Source organism: Ictidomys tridecemlineatus, chromosome 4 (genome assembly GCF_052094955.1).
Source record: "Ictidomys tridecemlineatus isolate mIctTri1 chromosome 4, mIctTri1.hap1, whole genome shotgun sequence".
Lineage (NCBI taxonomy): Eukaryota > Metazoa > Chordata > Mammalia > Rodentia > Sciuridae > Ictidomys > Ictidomys tridecemlineatus.
The window spans coordinates 127,873,758-127,896,871 of record NC_135480.1 but is presented as its reverse complement, the minus strand read 5'-3'; the positions used below and the strand labels follow the sequence as shown (position 1 = coordinate 127,896,871).

The 23,114-nt window shown below is 38.2% G+C and overlaps 1 protein-coding gene across 9 annotated transcripts in view; it reads left to right on the top strand.

Moving 5' to 3' along the window:
- Positions 1 to 23,114, top strand: part of Ntrk2 (neurotrophic receptor tyrosine kinase 2) — a 355,622-nt gene that overhangs the window by 196,579 nt on the left and 135,929 nt on the right. For 7 of the 9 annotated variants that reach the window (XM_078047396.1, XM_040285611.2, XM_040285612.2 and 4 more), the window contains one exon: positions 790 to 978. In XM_078047396.1, coding sequence (XP_077903522.1) covers positions 790 to 978 — 189 coding nt within the window. Of the gene's footprint in view, positions 1 to 789; positions 979 to 4,544; positions 10,574 to 23,114 lie in introns of those variants that run through there. The other 2 variants (XM_040285615.2, XM_021734640.3) reach the window with 1 other exon arrangement.

Genomic DNA, 23,114 nt, shown 5'->3' with positions numbered 1-23,114 from the left:
TTGAAAAACATTTTGGTAGTTCTTCCAAATGTTAAACATAGAGCTGCCATATGACCAACCAGTTCTACTCAAGAGAAATAAAAACATGTGTCCAACACAAATTATCACATGATGTTGATAGCAGCACTATTCCTGATAGCTAAATAATCCAAATAGCTCAAATGTCCTTTTATGGATGGATGGATAAAAAAACTTTTTTTATAAAATGGAATATTACTCAGCAATAAAAAGGAAGGAAGTACTGACACACTAAACTGTGGATGAATCTTAAAAAATGTTATACTAGGGCTGGAATATAGCTCAGTGTCAGAGTATTTTCCTAGCATGCTCAAGACTCTGGGTTCCAGGGACTGGGGATATGGCTCAGTAGTAGAGCACTTGCCTACCATGCTCAATGATGCTCTGGGTTTCATCCCCAGCACCACAGAAAACAAAAAGCCAGAAAAACAAAATAAGGAAAGAAATGACATAAAGACTTCAGATATCCCCATTCTCTTATTTTAAAAAGTGGTACACTACGTAAGAGAAGTCAGATACAAAAGATCTCATTTACATGAAATGTCAAAGTATGTAAATCCAGAGATGGAAAGTAAATTTGTATATGCCTAGGACTGGGAATGGGAGAATAGGGGGAAAGGGCTAATTAGGGTGATGAAAATGTCCCCCAATTAGATTATAGTAATGATTGTACAACTCTGTGAACTTGAAATGGATATTGAATGTTTATGAATTATTGCTCCATTGAAGTCATTGAATTACAGGACAATATGTCTGTCTTTCCAACTCCAGGCCCAGCTTCAGTTATCAGCAATGATGATGACTCTGCCAGCCCCCTCCATCACATCTCCAATGGGAGTAACACTCCATCCTCTTCAGAAGGTGGCCCTGATGCCGTCATTATTGGAATGACCAAGATCCCTGTCATTGAAAATCCCCAGTACTTTGGCATCACCAACAGTCAGCTCAAGCCAGACACATGTAAGTACAGCTGTTTGTACTTATTGGCCTATTTGCAAGAAGTGTGTTTATCAGAGTTCCCGATAACGCAGATGGAGGGGTGGGGCCAGTGAAATGTCAGGATTCTTACTTTGGCCTGTGGACTAGATCCTTTAGTTTGTTGGCTACAGAATTCCTAAGGTGTGTCTCTTGCTGGAACAGTGGGCAGATAACAACTTCTCTTGGGATCCATTTTCCAAAACCATTTGTCAATATGAAGTTGGAATCGAGGCATGCTTATCTTGAAAGGGATAGAGACAGAAACCAGAAGTATCATTAGAATGCACACATTTCAGTTATAACAGGTAATTGATGTAATTTAAATCTGGCTTATTGAAAGTAATTAAAACGTGCACACGAGGTAGTTGGGGCAGTACTGTGCTGCACACAGGTGGTATCAATTTGGGTCATTGTGTATTCTTTGTTCAGTACTAGTTTCCAGCATGAGGCCTTTTGTGATGCCATGAAAGGAAAGAGACATGGCAGCAGATGATATGCATGTGAAGTAGGCTGACTTTTATTTTTCAGAGCTAGATTAACCCATTACCCTCCATTGGCAAACTTGGGATTTTTTCAGAGCCCCTTATCCTATCTTCTGAGCCACTGGCCAAATATAAAGTAAAATAAGGCAGGAACACAGCTTTAAGGACAACAACAAAAACATAAATAACACCACAGTGGAAAAACAGGCTTTTTTCCATTATAACTGCAGGCCTTCTTCATACACTATCAAGGGTCCACAAGGAGCCACAAGGGATTGGATGGCCCAGATCCCAGAGATTCAATGACACTGAATGGGTCTCTTCTATTTGAATATCCTTATTCTGTCTTAAATGTCACTTTTCTGCCCTGCCTCCAAGGTAAAGTGGGAGCATTGTAAAGTAGGCTTTGGGACTGACTTTGTGCTGAAAACCCTCATGGGATGAAGACATTTGGCAACAAATCCTAAATATGTGTGTATATATGGATGCACATGTATTTTCTTCCTATTCATTCACATTTATCCCACGGTATATTTAAAATTGGATTCCGGGTTAGAAAGAATAGCATTAAATGCTTGTAATGTATGATACTAGGTCCTATCGTAGTTTTTAGCTAATTTTCTAATTACAAGACAAACATAAAACTGTGTCAAGAATATTGAGCTCCTTGAACTTGAAGGTATTATTTGAAATCAAGTTGTTATTAATCCTAATATTGTCATTATGGTGTGATCAAGGTGAGTGGAAGCATTGCTTAAAGTAAGCATTCTTTGATGATGTAAGCATCCTCCAAATGTCCTTGAAATGTCCTGCATACTTAATAGCAAATATGGAAGAAGACAAAGCACAATGCTTTGATGGGAGAATCTCTTATGATTTTGATTGTTCTCCCTAGGACTAGAGTATTATGATGCCCCTGTCACAGCCAGGAACAGACTATGTGATGTCCTTCAATTAGCCGGAAGCTGTATTGCAACTGAGGTTAACTAAAATTAACATGTCCTCACAAAGTTTGCTCTCATTTTCATTGGAGGAAAGATAATGCTAAATAATCAAGTAGATACCATCATTCCAACACGTTCAATAAGAGAAAATTAATGTATTAGCAAGAAAGTAAGAAAGCAAATAAAGTAGCAGGCGAGATTCCCAGGAGGAAAGGGGGCGAGATGGCTGCTGAGTCTGTGGTCCCACCAGAGGTGCTTTCTTCCTTTAGAAATCCTAAAAGGAAGTTTCTTCTTTACAATGTCTTCTTGGGTCCCTGACCCAACCAACCCTTCCTGGCTTAGTATTCTCATTACTTCTTATCTGATACCAGAAGAAATTTATAATTTATATATATATATATATATATATATATCTCATGAATTCTTTTCAAAGAGGTAGGAATGAAGAAGAAATTTACCTTTCTCCTTTTCCTTTTACCCTTCCATAAATGTCATTCTTTACTCTTTCCTTTTTTTTTTTTTCATTTATCTTCAGTGTACTTGTTGCCTATTGTTCTGAGGAGGACCACCTTGTGCACGTGTTTTTGTAGTGTTGCATGGGTTAGTCTGTAAGCTTATGGAAAGCAGCTACTTTATCTGTGGAAGCATTCTTTCATAGCATGTAACATTCTGTGCCTTTGATTGTGGCCAGATGTTGACCAGAGGTGGCAATCCAGTACTCCAATACTAATTACTAGCCAACTTGTAACAAGTAAACATGACTCATAGCCCTTTCCATTGGCTTTATTCCTAACAAACATCCCCACACAGTAGTTTATTTATTAGATATGCTTTTAACAATGCATCACCCGATTTAAACTGATTTAGAGAACTTTTTTTTAGCAGAAATCAACTTTTAACAAAAAGAATTCTTTCTGTACATATGCTCATAGTCATCCAGAAATTAAAACATTGTAAAATGCATAGACTGGTAATGCAGAGGGATCTGTTGCTATTGGTCCATGAAATTTTGAGAGTTTAGCTTTCAGTTAGGTGATTCTTATTGAATATGTTAAATTAGTTAACTTCTAAATAACTCTCAAGAGAGACTCTTCCAAGAAGTTGCATAGATGATATCTGAAAAAAGATATCAAGAGACAGTTTAGAACCTTTTTCATGTCATGTGGATAGTATATAACCTTCATCCTTCTTGATCTATCAGAGGTTTGGGCCACAAACTAGCAATTTACATCTCTTTCCCAAAGCTATAAGTAATTCAAATATATTGACTTTAGAATATATGCCTGATCTCCAGCATATGCTTTATGATCTCTGGCTCGTTTCACTGAATTATAAGAATCTAATATAGATGCTGAATTTCCATTGGATAAATAGCTATTGATTACCTATAATACTTTCATACTATTAGGAACTAGAGATTCAGTCATTAATGATGGCTTATTCTCTGTCCTCAGGGAATGTCACTGTAGAGGTCCAGTAGTTATATCATGGTATAATCACAATATATCGTGTGACAGGCACTAAGACAGGCCAGGTTTGAGAAACTCGATTACTTATAGGGACCTAGCAGGTTAATGTGAGAATGAGGCTAGATTAGAAATAGTGGAATAGTGGAGGCTGTGTGGAGCCCAGGCCTAAGAGTATCAAATACTCCATTTTCCCCATAGAGAGCAGGTATTTATTGTTTTATTTAAATGGTTGAAGGTTTAAAACTGCAGGTGGGATAATATGAATACATCAGTGTGAGTCAGGTTTGGTCAATTTTTCACTATCTTTTGTGATTCTTAAAGATCAGTAATATAAACATCATTTAGAGATGGTGTTCAGAAGTGGCTTGTTGAAAGTAATACAGCCTCAATACTTGCATAGCTTTGCATTACAAACAAAATAATAAGCAAGCAAAAGATATGATCAAACTGGACTTCTTTAAATGATGCATAAGATTAATGAAAGATGATGATAAATTATATCCCCGAAGTACTTTTACAACAACTATCTGGAGTTATGTGACAGTTTTCATTTACCAAGTCCAGAGATGATTTGCAGGATTTTAGAGCAATCTGAACAGGGATGAATTGCTCCCGAGCACTTTCCAATAGCAAGTCTGTCTACTTTATTGCAGGGCCCAGAGGTTCCCCCAAGATCGCCTGATAATAATTTGGTATTTGGAGGCTCCTGTGTCACTGCAGGAACTAAAGGAGGCTAAATCCATGCCTGATGGAGGAGAAGAGTTCTATGGTTATCTGCAAATTCTGGCCAGACAACATCTTGACGTCACTCCTTAGCTTCCATAATCTAGCCAAGCAAGAAGTTATCTTCCCAAGACAAAGCAATGGGCTCTAATGACTAACCCCTCAAAGTGCTATGCCACTTTAACTATAGACCCATCTCCTCGATCAATCAGGATGGCAAGATGGAGCTGATGAGCTCAGCAACATCAAGTCTGGAATTGGTCTTTAATTCACCTAGTCTGTTTAGACATGTCTGAAAACCTCATCGTCTTACAGAATGGGGTGGTTTCCTAGTAGGATACACAAAGTTGGCTAAAAGGCAGCTGTGTGGCTATCCTCTCCTTGACTGCTGAGAAAGTTTTTGACAGGGTGCCATGGAAGCATACCTTCTGAGCGGGGAAAACAAACAAACAAACAAACGAATGAATAACCAGCAAAACCCCCCAAATTGTCAATCTTGGGTTGACTCTTGTAGGGTGGGAATACATTATATGCATAGATTTACTGTCATTCCTAAAAATGTGTCTTTCCTAGAGCATCCTTGTAAATTAGCGAGGGTCCTAGGCCTTGGGCCTCAATTCAATTAGAGTTGTGTCTAACTGTGTATGTGTATGTGTTTGTCCTTGCAGAGCATGCCCTCTATGCATACCTAGGGCGAGTAACTGCCTGTGGCAGATGCATATGAAGACATTTGACATTTTCCCACTTTGATTATATTTCCGATGAAACAGATAAAATTTCTTGATTTTCTCCAGAGTGTGCCATGCTTCTCCAGGCATTGTGTGTGTGTGTGTGTGTGTGTGTGTGTGTGTGTGTGTGAGTGTGTGTGTGTGTGTGTGTGTTCCCACTGGTTATCTGCTTATTAGGCAGTCATGTAGATAAGCACAGATTCACAGACCAGCTAGGACTAAGGAAATAAGATGTTATAAAGAGAGGGAGTGTTTGAATAGTAGTTGAAAATATCACACAGAGTTCCCATCCTGCTCCTCTTAACTGCCACGTCCACTTGGTCATTGTGTTACCAACAAAGGGAGGGAACGAAGGTGATATTTTTCACAGAGCTGCAGAGGTTTTGAACATATTTGCAACATCACTTTGAGTACACATGAGCAAAAATTCTGAATTATATCCAGGACCCCAGGAGCTCATTTGATCAAAGAATGAGGGCCCTGAGAGTTACCCAGGGTTATCTTCAAACTTCAGTGTAATCATATGACTGTGGTGCATTTTGGTGGCCAGGGATAGGATTCAAAAACAGGTAGAAACAATTGCTTTAGCACTTTCTCCTGTCCCTTGCCTCTTAATTTTGTCTTTCAAAAATATATTTTCTTCTAAGCATTTAATTGGCCAAATAATAGCTGCTTTGGGAACTGTTTGTATGCCTTTGAAGGCCATGGCCTGCACTTTAAAAATAAGCTAAGCCTATTCTGCCCAGCATGAGCATTGGGGCAGAGAGAATGCAGTTATTTTAGGATCCTTAGAAACTGCTTCGTTTATGGCACACTGGGTTGACAACTTGTCCCGTGGGGGCTGTCATGGCACATTGCTGGCATTCTGCAGGTCCCAGTACAATTCTTTCTCCCTCTCGGTGCCATAGTCCCCCATCGCTAGCTATAGCAATTTGATATTATATTCCCTTTCAACTCCAAAGGAGATGGTAAGAGGCTATCAAATAATGCTTAAAAAAGCAACTTGCATTCCCTGGAAGAAAGGAAATGAATACATGCTGCATAATTACATTTAAAATGTAAGCTATGTTATAAACTCCACTGAGATGAAGATTGCTAGCAAACCAGTTTCAAGCACATTCACAACTAAGTAAAATCATGTTATTAGCATTTGACCACCAGATGATATTATTTGTTATCAAAAAAAGAAATAGCACCCAATTGCGGATACATAGATCTCCTGGAGAAAACACTTCAATCCTAAACTTGATGGTTGAAAAAGAAAATATTACTATGGATCTAGATTGGGGAGACACCCATAGTGTTATTCTGGAATACCATTGCTCAACCAAGATGGAATTGTGTATCCTGCACACATCAGCCATTTCAGTTCAATTTTACCAAATCATCAGTGATGTTTTGGAAGTATCCCAGCAGATGAAATATCCTAATACATTTGTTTTGGGTGTTTCCCAAAGCCCAGCCCAACTGGAGTGTGTGTACCAGCAGGATGAATCTAATCAACCTGCACCCCATTTTGGTTTCAGGTTGGTCACTCTTGCATGTGCCAGCAGATTGTGAACCAGGACCAGCTCAGCAAATACAAATGTAGAGAAACTGCTTGTGTTGCTAAGAAGCTCCTGTTATCCAAATGCTTTGAACAGTTGAGCACTCCCTATTGTTAAATAGAGAGGGCATGATTGAAGATTTTTTGGATGTGATGCTCAACCCTTCATGGCAGCTATTAGGTGGGGTTCTTCCCTGTAAAGTGCAGATTTCCTGTGTTTACTGATTCTGCCACCCCAAGAGGATAACCCACCATAGTTGAGCTTCTGCATTCTGCCGACTCTCTTTCCTAAAATGCAGTAATGCTACCCAATAGTGGTTTCTTATTTATTTGTTTTGGTTCTCTTTTCCTTGATCATTGTTCCTACTCTGGAAAGGCAGGTAAGATGAATTTGCAATGTGCCATAGGCAGAAAAGAATTGAGGAGATAACTACTTCATTGTGCAACCTGGTTAGCATGTATACAAAATGGTTTTGCCCCTTTGGCTCTCTCAGTGGGAGTGAGAGCTGCATTCTAGACAGTGACTCAAGGGGGAGTTGAATCAGTTTTGACTTCTGTTGGGGGCTGCTTCCTATCACTGAAGGAATACTGTGTGTTTCAGCTGGAGGTGAATACTTGGCTTTTCCATGCAGAGGGAAATTATGAGACTTGTGGCCAAGAAGAAAAAGGGAGTAAAAATATAAGAGTGGCTGCACATCCTGGTTTTCCCAGGACCGAGGCAATTCCTCCAGTGTGAAAATTCGATTTTAAAACCAGTCAAACTACAATGCGTTGATTACCCTTGTTTGTGCAGGCCTGAAGATTTTTTACTAATAAGATAGAATTAAGTCTTGATCATCCAGAACACTTTCAGGTGCCCTAAAATTAGATACTTAAAAATAAATATTATGAGTTAGAGTAGAAAACTTGGATGATGTAAAAAACAAAATGATATAAAAATACCTGTAATCCCAATAATTAGAGGTAATTGCAGATGTCATTTGGATATAAAGCTCTCTAGTTTTATGAATGTTCTATTATTATCTTCTAATAGGAAGTGGAACTGTATGTGTCCTTACCATTATTTATGCTGGGCTTTGTTCATATTTTTGCCTTTGATGGATTGTACTAGAAACTCCATAGGAAGCATGCTGGCTATGTTACATTCAGTTCACATGTCGTATTTGCTTTGTGTTGTGAGCTGGGAAGTCTCAGGAAATGTGAGGTCCTCCTTGTTCTGATGAGGCAGGCTAACAGCTCTTATTTAGGGTCAACATCGTAGATGACTCCAAATGCAGTCTGTGGCTCCACTGCAGCCACTAATCACTTTTGTTTCCCAGTTCGTCATTCTGGCTATCTACTTCCTTTCAGGGGACTCAGCCTGTTGGAGCTTAAAGGGCCAGTTTGGTTACATCTGATGTTTCCCAATATAAGAGATACCTTTTCTTCCACTGGGGATCCCCAGACTGGGAAAAGACCTCTGATAACCTAGGGTTCACCTTTGGTCCTTCAGCCTTGCATAAACTTGATGAAGTTAGCTGCTCAGAGGTCCCCAGATTTTTCATCATAAAAGACTTCCTCCTTTGCAGTTTCAGGCATCTGATCCTAGTGTAGGGTTCTGGCAAGGGGACCTCTATTAATAACATGGCATTCAATAGTATGTCCATGCTGGTATTTTGCAGAGTGATATTAGGTTTGACAGATTACAAAAATGAGTTCAGAACAAATAGTTTCCTTTGATTTGTAAGAGATTAAATTTGTATGATTCTGAACCAAAGGTAGGGAAGAATTCTATAAAGAAATCAATGATCTAAGCCTAGTTTCTGTGTTATTCTTATTGGTTACTATATGTGGTCAATGATTCTTCTCAGTTACTGTTTGTGGGTAGATGTCAACATTCTTGTTATCCTGTTGCTTTTATTTAGCACATTTATTTAACCATGCCATTGACCTTTGGGTGCATTAAAGTGGAGCCCAAGCTCATTATTAGATAATGATGGCATTTAGACTGAGTGCCATATTCCTAATGTTCCAATAAAGTGGTTGATACAGAGAGGACAGGATAAAGCCTTACACTATGTAATTATATCAAAATAGCTAGTCTCCACTTCAGGGAATGTCTTTATTAGAAGAGATTACATACTATGTCTGCTTGTAAAATAAGCAGAGATGGCATCATTGAGAAGCCAGTTGAATTGCTTTTCTACAGGAATGATGGATTTTCAGATCCTTTTATAATTTCATGCCCAACACTTACCTCCGCCCAACCCATCAGTCCAAAAGAATTTACTTCTGCAAGTAACTTGGCCTTTAGTCAATTGCCAAGGAATAGAGGGGCTCTCATTGCCTCTATAGCCAGGAGCAGAACTCATTCTTACCTTCTATCAGTAGAGTATCCTGGTCAGCTGATCTAATGGGTCTCATGTTTTCTCTATCCTGGGTTTACTTCCGTGAATATAAATTTCTTTGCCCATCTTGTTCTCCTATCCTCCCTACTTTTCCCTGTGGCTTAGGATTCAGGAACTATGATGTTAATGATCACATTTCTTCCTAGTTCCTAATTCCATTAATGCTATTTCCTGATAGCCACAGGAAAAAAACCCATGAATACATATAGCTGAGCCTTAGTTATAGAGGGCTGTTTCTTTGTTTCCCTAGGTCTGTTAGAGGATATACTTTTAGGGTGTTTCTATTTCTTTAAAGAGTCTTTGAGTGGATGATAATATTCCTCTTTTTATGTGTAAGGTTTTTGGTTCCTTGGAGTCTTATGTTGACCTTCATCAAGAGATACTTGTTTTGAAAGAGGAAATGCTCGTATTATTAGTAAGATATTGGTTATGATTAGCTGAGCCTTGGATTTCTGAACTCCTGAACTTTGAGTAGGAAGACAATGGACACACAGCAAAGGGAATAAGATCATCACTCATTTCCTGAATCTTGCTTCTCTTGAATCATGCATATTTTCCTATTTCCTATACATCATACACCAAGTTTTTAATTAAAGTGGTTATTAGCTAGATTCATGTCTAATAGGTGATACATTGGGATTGTCCTTGGTGTTATCATCCCAGGGTGTGCTTTTTTTGTTCTCTTTGGGAAGATCTATGTTACTGAGAACCTCTGTGCCTCCTTTGGCCCCAACATGACGAAGAACACAGGTGTGTGAGGAGGAGGCTGCTTTATTGAGGGTTTAATTCTGATGGTCCCCTTGGTTTCTGTCCTCTTAGAGAGAAAGGATTGTGGGTGGTTGGGCATGGATTTATGTTCATCAAGGAGACCTTTCTACTAATGGGCTCCAGATCTGAGTGTTACTGTGATCCTCTCTGAGACCTTGCTGCCTCCCCACTGCTACCTGGGCTGCCCTTGCTGCCATCTGGGCTGGAATCAGCCCTGTGGGACTGTACCAACTTCTGCTGGGAGGGATAGGGAAGGGGGCACTGTTGATACTGAATGTTTTTTTTTTTTTACCTTTATGTCCCTCTCTCATATTTGATACAAGAGAGTGGAGCCCAACGTTGTATTCTCCCATTATGTTCAGAAACTCCAGAGCTGGTCCACATGTGTGTAAGAGTGATCAATGGAACTATGAACTCACTGTCTTATAGATATGTTGTTGCAATTGAGATTTGTTGTTCTGGAATTTGTACTGTAGTTGATCATTCAGAGCCAAACACATATACCAATAAAGACAAGAATGTCAGATCCATTTGTGGTCTCTGTCGCCTGGTTTTGTCATTTTCTAATTACTCTTGCCTAGACCTAAGAACATAATTCAAATTGAGATTCCTGAAAGCACCCAAAGCATCCCCAAGAAGTTACTTCCATTGGTTGCTGAGTTGCTCCTACACAGTCACTCTAGGTTTCTCACAGCCCACCCTTGCTTCCTATAGGTAGGACCATAGGATAAAGTCACTCGGAGCACAGAATTTAAAGGGGGTACCAAACAATTTCAACATCAAGATCAATAACATTCTCATTCAGTATTTTAAAAGATAAAATATGAATGTGAGAATTACCTATGATGAAAATATCAGAACATTATAAATAAAGACAACATCATCTCAATAGGGCTAGAAAGGTAAGTGAGATGAGTCCTGGAAGTTCTTTCCTTAAAATTCTGATATTTTTTATCATGGATATTTGCATTTATTTATATATTTTTTAAAAAACTATTAAGCTATTATTTAAACTCAACCACTGAATTTTGGGGTATTTCCTTAAATTTTTTGCAGAAAGAAAAATCTCACTTTCTCTACCTTAGCTGGGTCTAGACTCAGAAATCCTTCTGGCCCAGATCTTGTGTAAACCCCTGGCTTTTGCAAAGCTCAGTTTTGTATACATGAACAGCTGAGCTGATTATCTGTCAGTCTTCTCTCCCTTCCTGTGTTCCTGGCCTACTTGTTCTTCCTCAACTCCCTCCTCATCTGACCCTGCAAATGCATTCCTTGTCTCCTGTTTGCTCAGCCAGCCTCAGCATCTCCAGAGTTGACCATCCTGTGCTGTCTACAGTCATCATCTTCTCTCTGCATGTTTTTTAAAGAATGTGACTCTCCAGAGTGAGGAAATAAACATGGCTTTGTGGCTGGGTTGGGGGGAGATTCTTTTGAAAAGAATATGGGGGTTAGGGGAGCCTCTAAGTAAATTTGAGAAACAACCATTTGAGAAATAATTTAGGGGGAAAATAGTGTATAAAATATTTTTAAGTTAGTTAAATTCTTAAAAAAAACTTGCTAGATATGGCTTCATTTCCCCACATTTGGAAGTGTAGTGTTACATTTGCTAACTTAGAGATGCAACAATTGAGATTTAAAATATTCTGTTTTCACTCAGCCTAGTTCTTAATGCCATGAGTCCCTTTTGTAATGTCTGCATTCACTATTTTTAAGCAACTTGTGTGCAATGTCTTTTATATGCCAGATCACATGGATTATATTTTCACATTTAAAAAGTCCTTATCAATGTTGCAGTACAGATATTATTTATCTGTTCCCAGAGGAGAAAACCGAGGCCCAGAAAGATTAGCATGACAGTGAACAAATTCAAATTATACTCCTAACACATGGCTAAGTTTCTATTTCAGGTCCCCTGGAAATCAGGGCTCTTTCTAGCCTAGTGCTGCTGCACATCTTGTACAAAATTAATATCTAAGAATTTTCTAACCCTACAAGAGGAATTGTAGTGTTGATATTACGTTTCTCCTGTAGGTTTATGGAGGTATGCTAGAGGGTAGTCATCCTCAGATGTGAAGGCTGGGGAATGCCAGCCTGGGTAATGAACTTAACACTGGGGAAGACAAGACAGCAAGCCTCAGGACCCCTGTGGTGCAATGGTTGACACAGATTCACTAGGGTGGCAGTGATGTTTTTCCCTCTTTATCAAAGCACTAAATCATCATAAATAATAAACCCTTGTTTCATTTCTTGTTAACTAAAATAATATAAAATCCTCCTTCCCTTTTACTGCCAAAAAAAATGTTTTCCCTTTTTTTCCTTGGTTTTATTTCTGAAAAAAAATTCCTAGAAAAAAACATTCCTATACTATAGACCTTGGACTCTTTAATATTGAATGACTTCACTCTTCTGAGATTAGCATCTCAGATTTCCTAGGTGAACTTGATATCTGTCTTTCTATGACAGAGTTCAGAGAGAGCCAAGTGTTTTCAGAAACATGTTGGAGTGCACAGGTTTACTGAGTTTTCCTAGGCAATCTGTGAGGGTTGAAGATCCACAGCACCTGTCCTGCTTATCCTATTCCAGACAGATGGCTAATAATGCCTTCTCACCATTGTTCTATAGGGAACCAAGGTTGTTACCAATCTTGCAAGTATCTCAGAGGACAGACAACTTCTCTTGATTACTCTCTATACCTCATTCTTCCATTTTCCATGGAAAGGTTCATATTTCCAAACTGTGTCACTGAAAGGGTCAAAATTTTTGTAGATCTTTAGTGAGTCTGTTAAAAATAAACATGAATTGACACTGATAAACATCTTTCTAGAAGCTTTGTAAAGTCAGGGAATATCAAGGAGCTGATGTTTTTGACATGGTGACATGCACATATGCTTACACAGATTTGTCTGTGTGACCAATGCCTCGTATTATTAGTATTTGGATAGAGTAACGTGTTCTCCAAAAATGTCAAATGACAAGTCTTTATTGGGCTTGGGAAGTTCATTTAAGTTAGGATGGGGAGTTTATCCAAAATGAATAATTCTTTTCTCACCCCATGTCTATTCTCTTAATGATCTTGATAACTTAAAAGAGACCAGAGTTTGGGATCTGAATTATTCAATTGCAGTTCAAAGTCCATGGAGACAAATAAGAGCACAATCAAGATACTATTTAGTAGAGATTTCCAAGCTGCCATACACCTCTGTGCATGTATCAGCACCGAGCTGCAGAGCTTGGGCAGCTGTTTGGGGTCGTGGAGGTGCAGTCGGAGAGCAGCTTGGAGAGACTAATTAGAATGAGACTTCAGAGAGAAGGGACTGAAATATTTCCAAAGAGAATTGGATGAGTACTTTGCTTCCCCTGGGGCGGAGGCTGTGTGTGTTTTTCCATGTATCTAGATACATTTGCCAGTATGGAAATTTTCCCATTGAGATGAAATAAAACACATCTCTGACTAATAAGATTCTCTGGGACCTTTAACAATGAAACTGCAGGATGGGGAGGCGGCAGAAGGGATGGGAATGAAAGTTCAGATTAGGCTCAGCGTATATAGTCATATGTCTGTGTCAGATGATGAATGTGTAATCAGGAAGTCACGTCTTACCCGGAATTCAGTGGCAGTAGTCACTGAGTGATATTGAAAATTGCAGATGGAAATAATTACTTATTGACAATTTTGTAATTTCTTAATCATGGACAGTCAATGAGCAAACAAGTGTTTTGGCATCATCAGCTCTTAGAAAGGTGCCTAGAATATTGTAGGTGCATAATAAATAGGTGGCGAACAACTAAAGAAACAAGTCAGTGGATGATTTTATCTATTCCATGTCATCTTACTGTAGCTTTGGGGGTGGGAATACATTTCTACATCAATGAATTCCAGGTGTGGCCAACAAGTTCAATTTGCCTATGACTCTTAGAGGAGCAGAAGGCAGCCCATCTTTCTATTCCAATTGCATATCACCTCCCCACAAAGGCCATATCTGTTCTCTTTAATTTGAAGCTAGTTTTTCCATTCTAGTCCAGTTTCCATGTCATTTATATTTTGAAAATTCTCCTGTATGGTTTTGTAAATTGCATTTTAGGTTTGACAATGCTTTATATTTTGGTTTTTGAGAAAATTATCTCTCAGAGCCCTCATGTTGATGTTTCAAGGGTGACTTTTATTTAGTTATTATTTTTTTTTTGGAGAAGGATTAGCAACAAGAACAACATAGACGATTCTAGAAGAAATCCAAAAAGAATAAGAACATGAATACAAAAGCAGAGAAATTTTGGAAAAACTAGAACAGAGTATACCATCAGTGACCTGAAAGCAGTGGTCTCTGGGAGGATCTGAAGCTCAAAGTTCAAGAAAAGGGATGCTTGGGAAGATGTTTGAGGAGCTTGTTATCAAAAAGAAACTCAGAAGTTTCCAGACAAAGAGCAAGGAGTTTAGGGATTAACTCCCTTAGGTGTATCACATGGCTTCTTTCTGGGGACTGATGGTAATTTTGAAAGAATCAAGGCCTAGACTCCAAAAATATGTGTTCATTAATTTAGCATTAAAAAAAAAAAACTTAGCCAGGAAGCTAGGAAATTGTTTCCTGAGGGTCAGCACCAATGCTTAATTATATAACTAACAATAATAATAACAACAAATATTTATTATTAGTATAGGCTAGCCACTGTACAGTGCATTTTTATATATGTATATAGATCTCATTTAACTTCTACAGTAGCCCTATGTAATCAGTCTTACTTGTGGCTTTAATCACACAGAAGAATAAATAAAGCACAGAAAGTTTAAGCAACTTGCCCAAGAACATGTAGCTAATAGGCAGAAGGACTATGATTTGAACCTGGAAATCTGACTTCAGAGCCCATTCTCTAATGCACATTCTGAACTAGTGCCCATCTCACTTTATCTAGCCATCCAGCCAGCCTTTTTTCATGCTTACTCCAACACACAACACTGACCCACAGTGAATCTGAGGCAATTTACATTGAAAATTTAGGTTAACTTAGCCAATGAGATGATGTTATCTGCAATTTTTTTGTTTGTTTTGCTCATAATTTAAATCCTAACATTTCTTCCCATACTATATGATCTGTTTACCCTAAACAGTGGTTAACAACATGGTAGAAAATGATCCCAAATGGTAAAGGCCAGTGTCTCAGGCTCTCATTTTTAATGGAGGGCCAACCAATGGCAGCTCTATAGCTTTGGAAGGTGATGGTAGAAAGTCGCCTTATGGCGTTTTGTTTGTGGCTATGCCCAGCTTATTGCTTCTTGAATACCCGTCAAATCTTGGAACAGCATCATAAGAGTAGGCCTGTGTCTTCTTACCCTTAATCTTGCATCTTCTAGATAGACAATCTGCTAATGACAGAAATCAGCAAGGTTAAGTTTTTGGACTTGTGTCCCTCATTGTGGGGTACCTATTGTTCTTTTGTGTGTTTGTATATGTTTGCTTGTGTATGTAATAATAACTAGAGATTCTTTCTAAGAGTCAAATCCCCAAATCTCAACCAATATATATTAAATTCATGAGTGCCTAATGGTGAGGCCAGAGAACCTGCATTGCTATAAATTTCCCCATAATTCAGATGCATGTTAGAATTTGGAGATGACTGCTCCAGGCCACACCCACTGGGGGAGGTATCCTTCTGGAAGGACCATCAAGCTGGGTGAGAGGAGGAGGCAAGCTCCCTGGAATAAGCTTGTACTTCAGTTGCTGTTGAGATTTTCCTGACCCTCCTTTTGTGCTGATGTCTGGCTGTTGTCTTTGGTCTTCATTTAACTCTTACAGGTTTATAAACATGCAAATAGGTCACTCATGATGCATAGGAATTGGGATCTGAAGAATAGCACAGGGAAAGCGTTTAAGAGAGAGTCTTGTCACAAGTGTAATATCTCCATGAAGAATTAGCTGTCATTTCTAAATAGTCAATCTGGGAAAGAACTTTGGTAACTTGATCCATTTATAGGTTCAGGATTCTGTGTGTTAGGTCAATACATAGCAGTTGAGATGAATATCCACTTATTTATATTTTTATTAACATTTCATTAAGTTACTAAAACACAAAACTCCTAAACCCTTCTGTTTGAAGAGAAAAAGACCTGGTACAAATCTGGGAAATTTTGTAAAGCACATAATCACCAATAGGCAGAAATGCCCAAACTGGATCAGGTTAGGCTTAATGCTTCATCCAATTATAAGTCAAAATGGTTAGAAATTGCAGTTCCATCAAAAGTTTACTCAAAAAAAAAGTCAAGTTCTCTAATGCAAATGATTTTCCTCAAGAAAATATGCTATCATATAACACAAAGTTATTAGAAATGTTAATTATTGTATGGCTTAGATTTCATAGTATAAGAAATTATTGGGATATTATTTCATCCCTCCCAGTAAATTCTTAAGTTTCTTTCAGAACTTCATCTTATATGATTTGATCTCTGCAAAATAATGTAAGAGGAAATAATGGGACTTACAGAGAGAAATGATTGAATCATCATGTTCCAATAAAAAGTGTTCAAATTACATTTCACCACATAATGAATTCTGCTTCAACTTACTTTGACATAAATAAGATAGGGTAAGAGAAACCAGAAGTAAATCAAATAAATTAATAAAATTATCAGAGCTGCTTCAATTTTGTCCCCAGACAGTGTCTGCTTATTTGTATAACAAAACCTGCTCTTATAAATTAAAACCCTAGCATGTCACTCTGTAGAAAGAGGAAATTTTAAGGAAGAGCTACAAAATTCCTAGACTTGATTAAGGTGGCTTCTAATTTCACAAACACCAATAGTCCTTTTGAAAACTGAAAAGGTAAAACTTGAAACCCACAAGAGTGAGCTCCAACTTTCAACTAGAAATTTTTAAATCCAGTATTGGAGATACAGACAAGCATGCAATACTGATGATTAGCTGCTCTTCATATTTTCCTAATTATACACATTTACTGAACACGAGGAGATTTTTGCATTTTGTCTAGACAAGGGCTCTGTCTCCATCGGCATAATATATCATGGCATTTTGTGAATCTTGTGCAAAATTGAATTTGCATCTCTGTTGCCACTTGTAGAGTTCATTATCTTGCAATACAACCACTGGGAAAAATGTGATTTTCAGTGTTTAATAAAAACCGTGGCCTTCTCATAATGCTTATGATGCTTAAGCAATTTCTTAGGCACTATTTATCATAGACACTGAACTCCAATTAGACTTTGTGTAGTGCCAGTAAGGACGATTTTAGATATTTTCTTTATTTAATATCTGTCAGTGCAATCAGGGTATTTTGCAGCCACACTATTATTTGTGTTTCTCAGAATCCACATTTTTTTTCTGAAAATATTAAACGTAAAAGATAAAGTCACTAAACAAAATGTAGAACATGTAGTATGTGAACCAAATGTGCTCAAGGGCCAGAGAAACCAATGGAAAAGTCTGTCTCTTTGCTTACTCTTTGCTAGGGCTGTAGGAAGATGCAGTGTTTTCTGGACTACCTGGTACTATATAACTCTCTGGGTAGAGATGATCACTGAAGCCCCTCCAAGCTACTCGGTTCTTCAATCTGTGATCTAGGTGTATAGAAATTATTTGGCATGGCTTTATTAATTAGAAATTTGAAAAACCAAATGCCTATTTTCTGATGATCCTTCAAAAATGGGATTCAAATGAGAAATCACCAAAAGAACTGAGTGCTAAATCACGAGGTCAAGACCTTGAAACATGATCTCCGGCTAATGAAAAATGCCTATAATCTACACGTGGTTTCAGCAGCCTTCGATCTTTATATTAAAGACACAATTTAAATGTGAACCACATCTGGTGTTTGAGCTGTGATAAATTGAATACATGTAAAACAAACTTGAAGTAGGATAACTGTTTTGCTTTTAATAAACCTGAGAAGTATCCTGTAAAGCACATGGGAAATTCTTTTTTTTTTCAGTTAAATAAATAGCATTTAATTAATTTATTTTGCAAAAATTGACCAGTAATACGACATAAAAGTATTACAGTATTATTTGATGAAAAAAATCAATCCAGATTTTTAATTCTGATTCAATTTTGCCACAATCACATGGAAAAAAAATCTTTGAAAATGTTTTTGAATCTTTTATTACAAAGTGAAGTTTTGCTAAGGATGTAATTATTATGTAAGTAAAGAGTACAAATACCAGATTAAAGCCAGTGACTTTGAAAAAGTCTTGTTTGGTCTGGGATTGGACTTTATCCTACTATAAAGCTAATAAACTAATAAGTAACATATAACTGCGTCATGGATACTAACAAAAGGTACAGACCCCTGTATTAGAAACCAAAGATTTAATTATTCATGGCCAGCAAGCAGCTAAGCAATATAACATTCTTGTCAGTTTTTCTTACCCACAAGTCACATGGAGGTGATACCGCATGTCCCAGATGGATACTATATACATGGTAAATTTACATTGCAGCTTAGGTATCCACTACTATTAGAGCAAGCAATAAACAATTATGTTCTTTGCTTGAAGGAAAAACTATATCAGCTCTCAAAGTCACCCATATGTCAGTCAGCTTTTTTTTTTTTTATTGGTTGTTCACAACATTACAAAGCTCTTGACATATCATACTTCGAACAATAGTTTCAAGTGAGTTATGAACTCCCATTTTTACCCCAAATACAGATTGCAGAATCACATAGGTTACACATTCACATTTTTACATAATGCCATACTCGTGACTGATGTATTCTGCTACCTTTCCTATCCTCTACTATCCCCCTCCCCCCCATCTTCTCTTTCTATCCCATCTACTGTAATTCATTTCTCTCCTTATTTTTCTTCCAATTCCCCTCACAACCTCTTTTATGTAGTTTTTTATAACAATGAGGGTCTCTTTCCATTTCCATGCAATTCCACTTTTCTCTCACTTTCCCTCCCATCTCGTGCCTCTGTTTAATGTCAATCTTTTCTTCCTGCTCTTCCTCCCTACTCTATTCTTAGTTGCTCTCATTATATCAAAGAAGACATTTGGTATTTGTTTTTTAGGGATTGGCTAGCTTCACTGAGCATAATCTGCTCTAATGCCATCCATTTCCCTGCAAATTCCATGATTTTGTCATTTTTTAGTGCTGTGTAATACTCCATAGTGTATAAATGCCACATTTTTTTAATCCATTCATCCATTGAAGGGCATCTGGGTTGGTTCCACAGTCTAGCTATTGTGAATTGTGCTGCTATGAACATCGATGTGGCAGTATCCCTGTAGTACGCTCTTTTAAGGTCTTCAGGGAATAGACCAAGAAGGGCAATAACTGGGTCAAATGGTGGTTCCATTCCTAGCTTTCCCAGGAATCTCCATACTGCTTTCCAAATTGGCCGAACCAATTTGCAGTCCCACCAGCAATGTATAAGAGTACCCTTTTCCCCACATCCTCGCCAGCACTTGTTATTATTTGACTTCATAATGGCTGCCAATCTTACTGGAGTGAGATGGTATCTTAGGGTAGTTTTGATTTGCATTTCTCTGACTGCTAGAGATGGTGAGCATTTTTTCATGTATCTGTTGATTGATTGTATGTCCTCCTCTGAGAAGTGTCTGTTCAGGTCCTTGGCCCATTTGTTGATTGGGTTATTTGTTGTCTTATTGTCTAATTTTTTGAGTTCTTTGTAAACTCTGGATATTAAGGCTCTATCTGAAGTGTGGGGGGTAAAAATTTGTTCCCATGATGTAGGCTCCCGATTTACTTCTCTTATTGTTTCTCTTGCTGTGAAAAAACTTTTTAGTTTAAGTAAGTCCCATTTGTTGATTCTTGCTATTAACTCTTGTGCTATGGGTGTCCTGTTAAGGAATTTGGAGCCTGATCCCACAATATGTAGATCGTAGCCAACTTTTTCTTCTATCATACGCAGAGTCTCTGATTTGATATCAAGGTCCTTGATCCATTTGAATCAACCTAACAAAAGAGGTGAAAGATTTATACAATGAAAACTACAGATCCCTAAAAAGAGAAGTAGAAGAAGATCTTAGAAGATGGAAAGATATACCCTGTTCATGGATAGGCAGAACTAACATCATAAAAATGGCGATATTACCAAAAGTCCTCTATAGGTTTAATGCAATGCCAATCAAAATTCCAATGGCATTGCTTGTAGAAATAGATAAAGCAATCATGAAATTCATATGGAAAAATAAAAGACCCAGAATAGCAAAAGCAATTCTAAGCAGGAAGTGTGAATCAGGCGGTATAGCGATACCAGATTTCAAACTATATTACAGAGCAATAGTGACAAAAACAGCATGGTACTGGTACCAAAACAGGCGGGTAAACCAATGGTACATAATAGAGGATACAGAGACTAATCCACAAAGTTACAACTATCTTATATTCGATAAAGGGGCTAAAAGCATGCAATGGAGGAAGGATAGCATTTTCAACAAATGGTGTTGGGAAAACTGGAAATCCATATGCAACAAAATGAAACTGAATCCCCTCCTCTCACCATGCACAAAAATTAGCACATGGGAAATTCTTAACCTGAAATAATGAATGTACTTAGTTTGGGCAATTTTGGAAAAGAAGGAGACAAGGAGAAACTGTTTCCTATGAGATATATTGAAATCCAGTGTTCAAAACTGGTTTCCCTATCTTAGGCTTAAAGAACTCTGTGCTTCATTTACCAAGTTTTCTCTGACTAGTGAGTTAGAAGAAAGCAGAGAACTTCAGAACCTAGAGGACAACTGTAGACAGAAAATGGGATTTCAGCTCATTAGGTCAACTGCATATTTTCATAAATAAATGTGACTGTGATGAAAAATTTGATGAGGACTCAACTAAGCAGTTATTTCCATACAGAAAAATTACCTTAGAGCTAAAGCTATGGTTATAATACTTCATGAAATTAAACTTGTATTTCTGCACTTTGCTTTGAAGACAAAATTTCAGTTTGGACTATGAACCTATGGGAAATTGCTTCCAAAGCTCATGAGCTGTTGGTCATCCACCTCCTGAATGCCCCAGATTTTTGTTTCTTTCTTATTTATTCATTTTAGATGCACATGAATTTTTTTTTAATATATTTGTTGACCGTTCATATTTCTTCTGTGACGTTCCCCTTTACCCATTTATTGATTGAATGCCCAACACTTGATGGTTTGGAGAAATGTGGTTGCTGCCTGAGCACTCCCAAGGCTTGGTTGTTAAAGTCCCTCCAGAAATTAGTACCTCAATCTGAGGCCACTGCCACTCTCTGGAGCCTCCACTTCGACCTGGCACCTTGAACAGCTTCAAACAGCCTTTCCCTTCGCACCATGTGCACATGCTGTTTTTCTGTTCTGTCACTGCACAGCAGTGTCTGAGGCCTGTCACTAGAGTCTGTAGGACTTTTCTTGGATAAATCAAATGACCAGACCCTTGTCATTCTTTTTACTCCACCTTCTCCTCTTACCTTTCTCTCAATGTTTTCTTCTTGGCTTGACCTCTCAGCAGCTTAAAATTGGTTCTCACTTCTAGATTTCACTTAGCTTGTGTTTTCTGGACTGCCGTATACTTTTCACCGGGGAAGATGAAAAGGAGACGAGGGAGCCAGGAAGCGGATGTCTCTTGGGTGGTGTGTGTCTCTGAGTTGGAATTTGAAATGTCTATATGAAAGGAACAGTGAATGGGTGTGATTAGGCTGATGAAGGAGTGAACCCTGGTAAGCAATTTTTCTTGACTGGCTTAATGAAAAGCATTAGCTATCGGTTTCTGCCGAAACTCGCTGAGGGTAAAACAAGTGTGGGGTTGGAACAAAAGATAAGATTCAGCGTGGGCTTGGACTCTGTTCCCAAGAATAAGTTTTGCTTGGGCGGAAGATATGTGGTTCATCCAAAAAAGAAAAAAAAAATCAATGACTTGAGGCACTTTCTCATGCATTTTATTTCAGGAGAATTTATAATATTTCAGGAAATTTAAGCGGTTCTTGCAAAAGCTCAAACTGGCATTTTGTAACCAAGTGTAGGTATATTGCTCCTTTTCTTCTTATCCCCTCAAGCCAGGCACTTTATATAGGTCAGTTTTCAGGGTCAAGGAATTTTTAGGGGTTGACCTAAGGTTATCTCCCATCAGCCTATATCCTCCCCTGGAGTGAACCTGGCCTACGGCCTTGAGACCTGCTCACCTCTAAGTGACTAGCAAGGAATTAAGGAGCCCCTGCAGAAGTTTCATGCCTTCCAAGGAATTAAAAAATGATACTCTAACATCATTTATAACAGCTAGTTAAGGCCTAGGAGCCAAGTGATGTGAGTTTCAAGAAGAAAATGATTTGACATCCAAGCACATTTTAGGCAGCTTTACTGGAGTTTGATTGTATGCTATATTGTATTCTTCATGCAGCAAGACCAAATATAGCAATGGTTAAGTTCAAGTCCAGAGAGTGGCCCAAGATGCTGTTTCCTTTTCTGACCATCATTCTCTCCAGGGACTTTATCTGTTAGCCATCTGGGACAAAGCACCTGAGATAATCAACCTAAAAAGAGAAACAAATTATTTTGGCTGGCTCATGGTTTCAGGAGTTCATGGCCATTTGGGTTCATGGCCACTTGGGTTCATGGCCACTTGGCCCCATTGCTTTTGGGCCAGTGGTGAGGTAGTACATCATAGCAGAAGCATGTGGCAGAGGAAAATGCTCACATTAGAGAAGCCAAGAAACAAAGACAAAGAGGAAGGGGCTTCAAGGGCCAATTCAAGGGCACACATCCAATGACTTAATGTCCTTCCATAGGCCCCACCTCCTACAGGCTCCATCATCTCCCAACAGTGCCATCATCTGGGGACCAAACCTTTAACACATGTGACTTTAGGGACATTTAAGAGCAAAACCACACTACCATCTCCAATGGGACAGCAGCATCCATTCTCAGCTTTGCTTTGTTATATAGATTTTAACTTTTTGGCTTGGCTTTCAGTGGGGAAAAAATCCCTTAAATTGAAAACTATAGAAGGGCTGGGTCAACTATTTTTCTTAAGGGAAAGATGATTGGTTAGCATTAGTTGAGGATATAAGTTATTTTTCTGACATTACATAGACAAAAGGATCACGTGATTTTATTTTCTGTCCCATTTGAT